Source organism: Stegodyphus dumicola, chromosome 9 (genome assembly GCF_044657685.1).
Source record: "Stegodyphus dumicola isolate Sdum_Otavi_A_Nest chromosome 9, ASM4465768v1".
Lineage (NCBI taxonomy): Eukaryota > Metazoa > Arthropoda > Arachnida > Araneae > Eresidae > Stegodyphus > Stegodyphus dumicola.
Window position 1 is genome coordinate 151297406 of NC_140776.1, and position 12285 is coordinate 151309690.

The 12285-nt window shown below is 32.7% G+C and overlaps 1 protein-coding gene across 10 annotated transcripts in view; it reads left to right on the forward strand.

Annotated features, from left to right (window-relative positions):
- LOC118198748 (protein unc-13 homolog 4B-like) overlaps positions 1–12285 on the forward strand; it is a 130483-nt gene that overhangs the window by 85829 nt on the left and 32369 nt on the right. For 8 of the 10 annotated variants that reach the window (XM_035370508.2, XM_035370502.2, XM_085824236.1 and 5 more), the window contains 3 exons: positions 3087–3161; positions 5548–5643; positions 9621–9899. In XM_035370508.2, coding sequence (XP_035226399.1) covers positions 3087–3161; positions 5548–5643; positions 9621–9899 — 450 coding nt within the window. The remainder of the gene's footprint in view (positions 1–3086; positions 3162–5547; positions 5644–9620; positions 9900–12285) is intronic. The other 2 variants (XM_035370503.2, XM_035370506.2) reach the window with 2 other exon arrangements.

Consider the following 12285-nt stretch of genomic DNA (forward strand, 5'->3'; position numbering starts at 1 on the left):
TTTCTTATCAGACTGATTGTTTCTTTCAATACCGGCTACATAGAATTATTATCAGATAGTTCAGTTTTATGTCTAAGGTCATTTTCGGTAATTAAGTCAATTAGGATGCAATCACAGCGCTCACCCGAAGCCGAAAATATAGAAAAGGTAAAGTCAAGGGTTAAATTCATCAATTCTAATGAGAATGCATTAGCCAAGTAAAGCACTGCAGTTTTACATAATTTCTGAGTAAGCTATTCGTACGAATTGAAATATTTCTTGCATTTAAACTTGTGAGTAAGATTTAACTTGAAATTAATGTAGATAATTACTGAGAGCATTAGATTTTTGTAGAGTAGTTTACGTGAGATGAGATCGCTTGTGGTCACGTGATATGAACCGGCGAATCAGGATGTTGAACCATAAAAGCATAGTAAATTCTTAAATTAATATCTTTTTACAAATTTATTGTCTTTATTTATTGCCTTTTTATAAAATTTTAAGCGATATTAAAATGTTTATGCCTTAAAAAAAAAAAAAAAAAAAAAAAAAAAAAAAAAAAAAAAAAAAGAGAATTCTTAGAACTAACATTTTTTTAATATTTTTTATGTGTATACTGTATGTTGTCGCCAATAAAGTCTGCTTGGCGAGATTTGCGCCGGCGAAACGGAAAAGTACCACAAAGGATTTAACCTACTCTTTTAAATTCATTACAGTTATGAGCGTCTAAAACCTGTTAAAACAGCTGAGGGAGTTGTTTGTTTAAATTTGTAGCTTCTTTTTTTATATATTTTTCTGTTGAAATATTTTTCTTTTTAATTTATTTAGTGATGTATGAATTATTCTAAGGTTTTACAGCTTATAAAAGCTAAGAGTGTAACTAAACATTTGTAATGCATATTATTTAAGTAATAAATTCTATGTAAATGCGACGTTTCGTAAACGGGTCAAAAAAGACAGAAGTCTGAGAAGATTAACCCTTTTGCATTCGATGTCTTTTCGCTCGGGCAAACCAGCAATTCAAAAACGTTTTCCGTATATTTTGTGAATATTTTACAGCTAACGTTTTCGCAGAAATCTAATGGTTCTTCTGTGTGTAAAGATACTTGCCGTCCTGCGGTTCTTTCACTGATACAAACGGTATTATTTGCGGAATTTCTTTGGATTCTGTGCACGTTATCCATTCTGAATTTTCTCTTTCTTCTGCGAAATCATTGTCCCTTTTTCATTAACTATTTATTACCTGAGTTTTCGTCTTCTTACACCGCTGAAGTTTCATCGCTATCTTCATCACTGCTTTCCTTCTCTCTATCCTCAATTAGTGTATGCATAGACGTAATTTTGCTCTTCGTCCACAAAAAATTCAACTCATCTTCACTTGAACTGATTCCTTCATCATATTCCATTCTTAATGAGCTCCATAACTTTGAAAGTAATATTCCTATTGCCAAGATTGTCGAGTTCGAGCTAACGTTGAAGATGCATGTATATATAATAAACATAAAAAACGTTTTTATGGTTAAAGACTGGTAGTTGTTTTATACCCATATGTTGTTGAATACACTCATGAAGTCATATGGCGGAAAGGAAAGCTTAAACATCGTTACCGCTTGTATTTTCTCGTCAAACAGGAGTTGTGGAGTCACTTCTCGTGTTACAACATCAAATCAAGTGAAGACCGAGAATCACTTCTCGAGTGAAAAGTGTGTGTGTGTGTGATTATGGCAAAGCCTCGAGGGCTATCTGCCTAAGAGGAGGGATGCCTTCGTGGAGGACTTTCTAAGGGAAACTGGCTCGTATACACGTTACACATGGGGAAAACCACGAAAACACCCATGCAGCCAGCCCGTTCGCGGGATTCGAACCTCGGACCGAACTACCAGTGTTCAGCGGCTTTACCGCTCGGCCGCTGGTGGGCACTCGAGTGAAAAAGGTTAATATTGTGAGAATATCATCATGAGGAGGAATACATAATTTTATATGCAGGATAATGTATTCGTACTTTTAAAAGGAAAGAACTCTACTGACTGAAATTTCATTCGCTATTCATTGGGGAACTCCATTCTATAAAAAAATAAACGGTGCACATTCAGTGCACATTTCGGAGCATGTGAGTTTTTATTTTATTATCTCTTAAGCTATTAGATTATTTATTTATATTAATTACTTTTATAACATGTAAATTTAAAAAAAGAGCAACTGACAAACATACTGTTAACATGAGGGTTTCAGTTTATGAAACTGTTATAAATGAAGAAAGGTTAAAAACCACTGTCCTGGAAAGCAGTTTGACAATTATTAAGGTTTGAATTGTAATCTGCATGTGTTCCCGTGTAATTCGATTTCTAGTCAATTAATATGATCTTAGAATTATTGTAGTTTCGGATTCAACTTTAGCAATACAATGTGAGATTTGCTTACATAAATATTTTTTTTCCCTTGTACGATTCTTAGTTTTAATAAAACGTAATAAAAATAAAGATCAATAAAGTTTGTAGAAACACTTGATTTAAAACAAATAGATGCCATTTAACAGTTTACAAAGAAAGAACGTTTCTAGTGAATAGAATTAATTTGTTCACAGAACTTTTACGTCTATTTAAAACCCTTATCATCTTTTAAATAATCTGCACTAAGCTGAATTTAGCTCAGCGGCAACAACATGGTTTAATGCACAGCCTAAACCTTGAAGAAAGGCAATCTAAATTCTAAGATGAAGGGTATTATGTGACAGAATGTCAGAAGATAACAATACCTGAAGCTAAAAATTATTTTTTTAAATAATCAAGTTTGTAATCCACCTCTGTAATATTAAACATTTTAACATCTTGTTTAGGATGTGTTGTGCTTGAGAATTCATTATCACTTTCTACAATATCTTTAAACATATGCACACATAGATGAATACGTTATATTATTGTATTATGCATTTTTATAGATGTTTTAAATACATTCTGTCCTCTGGATAAATGTATAAAGCCAGAAGTAGGGCTGCTGCCCAGCCTGTGGCACATTTTGCTTGAGAATTTTCTTTCATGTAGTTCAAATTAATTTTTAATTAATTAATGTGAGTTTTCAAACTGATGTATTTTTATTTTCTCCAGTAGGTGATTGATGAATGGAAACATATGGAAATAGAAGACGAAGACCTCCAAATTGCATTTCTTGTTAAAGTAGCTGATGTATATTACCAAACTGATCTCTTTCTCTTTTTAATCGGCACAGCTTAAAATAATGCTATTAACTTACGCGGGTGAAATAAATCGAATTGATAATTTAAAATGCTATCATTTTCTCGTTTATGCTCATAATTTCATTTTTTAAAATATAACTTTCATGACTGGTGAATAAATGTATAAGAAAGTGATGAGAGCGCTGGTTATTGTATATTATTAAAAGTATATTCTTTCTGCATCAATATATATACTACATGATGAATATAGCTTTTCAAAGCTCTATTAATCGACCTTCTTGAAAAAAAAGGAGAAAACTCTTGATTATCCATCAAACGGTTCTCTTTCAGCTTCAGCTTCAGTTTAGGGAATAGATACTAGTTTGCCGAACAAAAATCTCTTAAAGTATTTTACAACAGATCCTCAAGAGGCCACAACCTAACCAAGTCTTTGACGGATGATACAGTCTATTGTCATGTAATCTCTTACATGATCTCGAAAAAAATTAAGGAATTCTAAGCTTTAAAAAGAATTCCGAATAACTAGACTTCTCAAGGAAGAACTTCTGTGAATGTTTCAACTAAAATCGAAGAACATAATAAGCTTCGTCTTGGTGCGGAACTTCTACAGGCACATTTTTGGGGGGATTGAGGGGGATGGAGGTGTTTCACACATGCGAACCTAATTCTAGAAATCAGTAGTTTGTATTGAAAATATCATGTTTCATCCTTAGTTACAATAATTTTAAGAAACTTGGATCTCCTCTTTGAAACCCCTATCAAATATCTGCAATGACACTTTCCTTTGTGTCTAGTCTTCGATAACCAAACTCTAATTTTGGTGGGTAGACTAAAAGTAGTAGGGGAAAAAAGAATAGTTATATGAAACTGAGTTTCTCCTAGATTCTCCACTTGGATTCCTGGGCTTTGCAACTTAAACGCAATATTTAACAGATTCTTCACCACAATGCGACACATAGAAGTTTTTCTTACTCCAGTTAAGGTTACCAGTGAGTCTTATTGATACATATGTATCAAACAGAAAAGTTTGGCGGACTTACATCTTAATTTTCGTGGTCGTTCTGATATCGTTTAAGGAATTAAAAAACATTCGAACAAGTCAAAATTTCTTCGCCGTAAACATTTTTATTATATCTTTGAATTCGTTATAGATTGTGCTGATTTATAACAAAATTTGGTATTTCGTCACTGCTGCTTCTTATATTTTGACGTGATTGCTTCTGCAACACTAATTTGTTAAAACCATTTTGAAATTAACCCAGAAAAATAAATTCAGGCTACTTCATAAAATAGTATACTGATTACGGCACAATTTAGTCGCGACCGCAACACGAATGCTAAAAGTTATAGAACCACTGTGGGTTAGATTATATATAAAAGGCTAAATTTACTCGACGACACTACTTATTAGGGTTAAAAAGAAAAGTAAACAACACAAATAACCTGGTGCCTTGAATTTCTACACACAAGCTTCCTTCAACTTCTTTAAATTCAAACAATTTAATTTATCGCTTCCAGAGGAATTCCAACTTCGCGTAAGATCGAGACAAAGACTCAAACGTTCAACTTACCAAAGCCGAATCTATCGTTGCTCTATTATTTAATTTAATACAGCGTTGGAGTCTCCAATAGACAAGGAAACTTTATTATACGGCAACGCACTAGAGGCGAACAGACGAAAACTCTCATATGCAGCGATTCGCAGTTCTTTTAACTTTGTAGTAAAATTTTTTGCCTCTGAAATTAACAATACAATTTAAAATCTTATTGCACTACAATTTTAACTAAGCTTTGAATTTTATTGAAATTGCATATCTGAGCATACTTAGAAATATTTGTACCATAAAATTTAACAGAATATTTGTATTATGAAAGAAAAATCACTTGTTGTAACGATTAAAATCTGCATTTAAACTGTTTACCTATTAAACAATCTTTAATTTTCTTATTCGAAATCATACAGTACCGTCAAGTTTCTTTTTTGACCGTATTGCAATAACTTAATGTAAATTTGTCATTCTTTTGCCATTTAAAAAGTCTTCACAATATTTATGAAATTTATTAAACCATAAACTACTTGATATTTTAGTTCTTTTATATTAGTGTTTAATCGAGACTAAATTGCACTTTTCTACTTTGATACATAAATATTTAGCTTTATTTAGTTATTCAGTTTCTAAGCGAAGAAGCATACTAGTCGTATGATACTAGACGTAACGTTGCATTTACAGTAAAGATTAATAATGTGCCCATATATGCAGTAATTGCATTTGAAATTTTAAAGTATAAATGTTAAGGTTATTTTATTGTTTTCGATATACTGTTTCTAATGATTATGCTTGATGATGTTTCTGATCTATTAAATTTCTTCGTAGATTGTTTGCGATGGGGCTAAAATATTTGCTGAAGCATTGGAACATAAACTTGAAGTTTCAAAATTACAACTAAAGGATTTAGAGTTTACTAGAAAGGTAAGATTGCGCAGCTAGAGTACAACTAGAGTTTCCAAAAGTTAAGCAATAAACGGAAAACTGATAAGAACTCAAAAGATGTGCAAGAAAATTGGACAAAACTTGGTGGTGATAATATTTATTACACCACTTAAAAATTGAAGAAAATATTTTGCAGAGTATTTACATTTTGTTATATAAACTGGAACGTAAAATCTCTAAATTCGAATGTAAAAATTAACACAGAAAAAATTTTAAATAAGAGTACCATCATTCCGATAAAGGACTACAATACAGGCCTGACAACATCTCTTACTGTTGATGATGTTGACAATAGGCTGCATGGTAGCAAGGCCCATGGATCACGTAAAGCAGTTCTAAGCCATTTTGGGGTTTGGGGAGGGAGTTGGAGCCAGTGACAGGGTCGAGAAAATGTGCTGGAGTCATTTGGACTATAATTTCTTCTTCAAGAAATTGGCGCACGAGGCAGTGTGAGGGCGGGTATTATCTGTTTGTAAAATGAAGGCAAAAAATAGTAAACAAGTAAAGAAAGGGGCTAATCTTTGGAATATGGTAACAGGTAGTTTGGCGACATTTTGGTAAGGCGATAAAGGTTACTAGCTAGGACTTTAGCAGTGTACATGCATAAAGTCAAGAGTGTGTGCAATGCCATTTTTGTGCAATTCTGGGTTGTTTTTTTAAGTGAAAATAGGTCGACGTGTACATGGATACCGTGTATGTGCAATTCTTAAAAACTCGGCAAGCAGTGGGCGATTCTGCACTTTCTTCCAATTTCGCTCCTAATCTTCGTCATGATTAAACACTTTTGTTCCATAAAAGTTCTAGCATGAGCGTAATCCGGCTAGCAGATTGTTGGAAAAAAAAAAAAAATGTTTAGTAAAAAAAAAAAAAAAAAAAAAAAATGCCTTTACTTCGTGAAAACAAAATACCGTCAAAAAAAAAAACTAGCAGGTTGCTGTAGCAAAGTTGGTCGCCAAATTTTCGCCAAAAAATCGCCAAGTTACCATAATCCGAAGATTAGCCAAGAAAGGTTTTTGTTACTTCAAGTGAAAAAGCTTTAGAAGATAGTTACCTAGTGAGCCTAAGAATTGCCAAGATTGGGCAGGCTCACACTATAAGAAGAAAACCGTACATTACCAGAAGCTAAAGATATCTTTTTAACATTATTCAATGAAAAGCGGCTAATGATCGTAATAATTCTGCTATGAAATGATACATAAAGTCGACGAATTCATGAAATGGCAAATTCCATAACAGAGACACTTATTCAAAAAATAACACACCTTAAATATTTTGGATTGCAGTTGGATGAAAATACTGATATAACGAACTTAAATCTGTTATTAGTTTACATACCTTTCGAAGAACATAAAGGGAATTGCCGAACAGCATGTTTTTTGACAATCTCTTCATGATAGAGCAACTGAAAATGAATTTTTCAAAGTAATTGACAGTTTTAGGTCTGAGAATGATTTTCCTTGGAATAACTGCATTGCTGTATGCAGGGACGGAGCTCGGTCTTTAACAGGAAAACATTCCTGTGTTATTTCTTAAATAAAAAAAGTAGCACCTGAAACTAAATTTGCTCATTGCCTCCATTCATCGTGAAGCTTTAACACCCAAACCAATGTCCCAAAACCTAAAATTGTTAATATTATTAAAAGCCGAGCTTTAAGAATATTCATGATTTTATGCCAAGAGATAAGCAGTGAACATGAAACACTTTTGTTATGTTCCGAAGTAAGGTGGTTATCCAGAGGCAAACTTTTAAATCACCTTTTTGAACTTCGATCGGAAATTAAAATTTTTCTCGATAATTCAAATTTGAATTGCAAAAATGTTTGTTTGATGAATTATAGTTGGCGTGTTTAGCATATTTAGCCGATATTTTTGGAAAGTTAAATCGATTAAATTTAGAATTAGAAGGTCAATGTATTAATCTGTTTCCCATTAGAGATAAAATAAATGAAATGATAAAAAAAATTGAGCTAATAATCAAAGAATTGGGTAATAATTTTTTAAGGTTTTTAGAAAGCTTTCTAATCGAGAATAATTTGAAAATGAAAGAAGGGTTAGCATCTGACATTAAGAATACTTGTTTTCCATTGATAAATACTTTCAACATGTAGTTTCCCGAGGATTATGAAAAAGAAAATTGGATTAGAAATCCAATTTTGTTCAAATGTACCTGTAATTTTATCTCGTGAAGAAAAAGAACAAATGATAGAAATTTCCTGTGATCAAACCCTGACAAAAAAAAAAAAAAAACTTTTGGTTGAACTGAAAAAAATATTTAAAGGCATTTCAAATAAAACTATTAAATTTTTATTGCTTTTATGCAAAACCTAATGTAAACAAGCATTTTCTTCCATGTCATGTTTAAAAAATAAATACAGGACAAAATTAAAAGTGGATTCTAATTTACAGTTAAAACTAAGCGAAATAAGTTCAGACTTAAGGAATTTGATGTCTTAAACAGGCCAAAATTTCGCATTAAATTTTAGAATTAAAGTATTATTACCTAAATCAAAATCTTAAAGATATTTAATATGGTAACCAATTTTTAATCTAATATTTTTTATGTGTGCATCTTTAATACGAATAGCCAGTTGTTCAAATGGCAAAATATTTTTTTTAATATTTCTATTGAGAAACTGAAAAATAATCATTGTAAAACATAATGGTGGGACTGAAGTTTTTCACCTTTTGTTTAGATCGTATGTGTTAGTCAAAAGGTTGAGAACCGCTGGCTCAGAGTATTGAGAGATCATTGTGCGAGCTTACACGTATGAAGCGTTTTGTATTGTTCTATGTTCTTAATAGTTTCAAGAGGGAACTACGTATTGTACTCTGCCATACTAAGAAGAGCTACACGAGTATTTGTGCGAACTATTTCAGAGCTGTATTGTGTTTTGGAAAAATAAATTTCATCAAGCTATCATCGGTTTTGTGTGCATTTAATCCATCACGAACACCTACGCACGTAACAGTTCTAATGATATATAAATATATGGTTAATAATATGTTATTTTTATGCAGAGATTTCTTGAAGCACGATTACAAAAAGAAAATGGCTAAGCAATGCTGTTATAGCCAATGATATCTCCTAATACTTTTAACGATAATGACAGAATAATTTTATTCCCAACTCAGAAAATCACGGTTATTTGAGAATGTCCAATGCATGTTTATTGGAATAAATACAAGTATTAAAACTGAAGCACTTAACTCTGTCAACGGAAGTTTCTGACCTGAAAAGATAAGCTCTTATCTAGTTTTGGCTGTGGTGCTTCCTCTTGAGGATATAACGAGATTAAACTGGAGTATTTATGATGGTGATAACAATATCTGAGAAGATCGCTTGTGATAAAATTACGTTGAAAAGTTCTGTATTACTTTTCTTTAAAAAACTGCAATGTTTTTATTTTATAAACATTGTAATTATGTCTTTTTTTATCATCAGCAGGTTTTTCATCTTTAAAAAAATTACTTCTACAATTGTTTGTATTAGGCTCGCAAATATTCTATTGTTGTAGATAATGTATTTTTTGGAAATTAGTTTTAAAATGTAGATAGACTACACTAATATAGATTACAATAATTTAATTTATATTAAAAAACAGATTTTCGTCTGCATAAATATTTAGGAGAGTGTAATAACATAATATGAACGTACAATATTTTTGCGATGAGTCGAAATATTTTTTAAAATTTTATTCTTAAGTTGTGTACTTTTATGCTTACAAATTATTTATATTATCTAAATGCAGAATTCAATTACATTTATGATTATTCTAATATGCTTCTAATATTAATTAATAATGAATTTTCTGCTTACATAAATTTTTTCTTTTCATCACAAAGTATATTTTTTGTAATAATGAATTAAGGCACAATTTTATCTAAACTTTAGATTCTTAAACAATATAATTCTTATATTGGTATAATATATTCAATTTCAATTATATATATCATAGGTATGTATTTTGGCGAACAGCGTGGAACACATTCGAAAGTATTTGCAAGATATTCCACAAAAAATGCAGTGGACAGAACATTTAGATAAAATTCACGCAGAACCTTCCAGTGCCAGCTTAAAAGAACAAGTCTTGAGGATATTGAATCTCATTCATCAATCCATGGATTCGCATCTGGAACAAATTAGGAGCCGAATTCTTAAAGAGGTTGTATCAAGGGTTCATACACAATGCGATAAATTTAGATGTTCCTGGCTCGAAGGGGCAGCAACGAATCAGGTAGGCCAAAGAATAGCTTCTCTTTATTAAATATAGGAAGTTTTATTACCATGGCTTCAATAAGATGTATATTTTTCAGTAAATGGAAGGTGCTCATGATTTGTTGTACGTTGATAGACTCGGAAAATCCGGTTCGGAAGTACACTCATGTCCATTAATTTAAGAATAATGCAAAATCAGGCAAAGGAAGAGTTAGAAGCAAAACAAATTTGACTTATTTGTAAAGCTTATTTATTAAACAAAAGGTAAAAAGCAAAAAAAGATGCTATATGTTTGATATTATTAAAAAAAATTAGCGATTTTTTCTCCCTGGAGCAAATTACAAACACAAAAAACCTATTTACAAAAAACCAATATTGCATGGTTGATATGACTGTTAATACATAGTATGTCTCCCAAACGATGCAATACAATCCGTACAACGCCTAGGCATGCTGAGTATCAAATTATCGATCTGATCTTGGGGGATATTACACCACTCAAAAGGCAATGCTCTCCGAAGTTCCGGTAGACATGTAGGAGGAGGTTTACGGTCTACAACTCGTCGGCCAAGCATGTCCCACACGTGCGCTACTCGATTCAAGTCCGGTGAGAATGCTGGCCAGTCCGTACGGGTGATATCTTCCGATTGAAGGCATTCGCTTACGATGTTTGCACGGTGAGGACGGGCGTTGTCATCCATAAAAACAAATTGTACGCCCATGGCGTCCCGAAACAAACGTACATGTTGTTCCAGATAGATTTGGCTTGTCATGGTTCCAATTTGAACGTGCAGGTCAGTTCTGGAACCCAGAATAATTCCACCCCAAACGAGCACTCCTGCACCACCGTAACGGTGCCGTTTAATGATGTTTTCTTGGTGGTAACGGGTACCTGGAGCTCTTCATATGAAAGTCCGGCGAGAATCAAACTGCAAGCTAAACCTGGACTCGTCGGAAAACATCACATAAGCCCACTGTTGCGGTGTCCACAATGCATGCTCTCTACTACAGGCTAACCGCAGGCGACAGTGAGTTGCAGTAAGTGGAACGCATCTGACAGGTCTACGAGGATATAGACCAATCTGCCCTAAGCGTCTGTACACGGTCTGCCTTGAAATTGTCGTACGAGTGGCTGAAGAGAGCTGACGAGACAGGTCTGAGGCTGTGCTCCGCCTGTTTCTTTTGGCAGTAACTGCCAAATACCGGTCCTCATTCGGCGTTGTAACTCTGGGGCGACCTGTGCTGTAACGTCTACTCACATTACCATCATTTTGGAATCGTTGCCAAAGCCTGGAGATGACACTCTGGGCAATTCCAAGTTCGTCTGATACTTCCAGTTGGTTACGCCCACATTCCAGACGGTCGATAATTCGACCACGTAAAAAAATCATCCAAATGCGTCCTTTGTGTCATAACTATTCGGTTATTGCACTGAAATGTTTATAAAGCGCCTGAGAACAATTTTATTTCTTTGCCTGTATTCCTTATATATCATTCTCTTACACTCTCGTCATTGTGACGTACCATCGGTGTCATCTGGTTACTTCCTGAAATTTGCATATGTTTTTTGAAGATGTGTGTAGTGATTTTACAGGTGATATATTTATTTTAGAGTTCGATTTTCGTGTGACTCCGAATTATCCTTAATTTATGGACATGAGTGTAGTTCCATGAATATTCGTGTTACATAGGAAGAACTAGGATAATGAGTTTTAAGATTTTTTTTCTTTCATGCTTTTTTATTCATAGGCTTCTTTGTTTCTGATTTAATTAAGTTTTACCTGCATTTTTTTTCCTTATAATAATATGATAAAAAGTTCATGTTATAAAACTTATTAGCAGTTAAGAAATTTCATTGTGATTACTTAAAGAGTAGCCAAGATATCTTAATAATTTTTTTTTATAACTAAACAGGATCTAATTTTTATTTCAAGAGTTTCAAAAAAGAAATTCTTTTATTTCTCTTTGGGAACTATGAAAGGCTTCAATTACAGTTTTTAATATTTAATGAGATCAAAAACAGCCTGTATTACTTGAAAATTACTTTTGTGCTATGTTAAAAATTCCCTAAATTTCACCATTCGCTTTTTTTCCAGTATTTATTTATTTTATATTTATGCTTTAATTAAGCCCCATCTGCTGATAAATTAAGAAACGATATATCATAGATATCAGACTTTAGTTATGAAGTGTACACTGCAACAGAAAAATTGTATCTTATTTCAAAACACTGTACTTTTTTTCATCCAAGCAAGGAAATGTGCTAATAGGGGATGGCCAAACTTTATGTTGAGAACATGTTGGAATTCATGAACGTTCGGAAGGCACATCTAGATTTTCTAAAATCCACAAGACCACGATTTATACCAGTTTCATCATTAGGTTTCAAATGGAAAGAAATATTT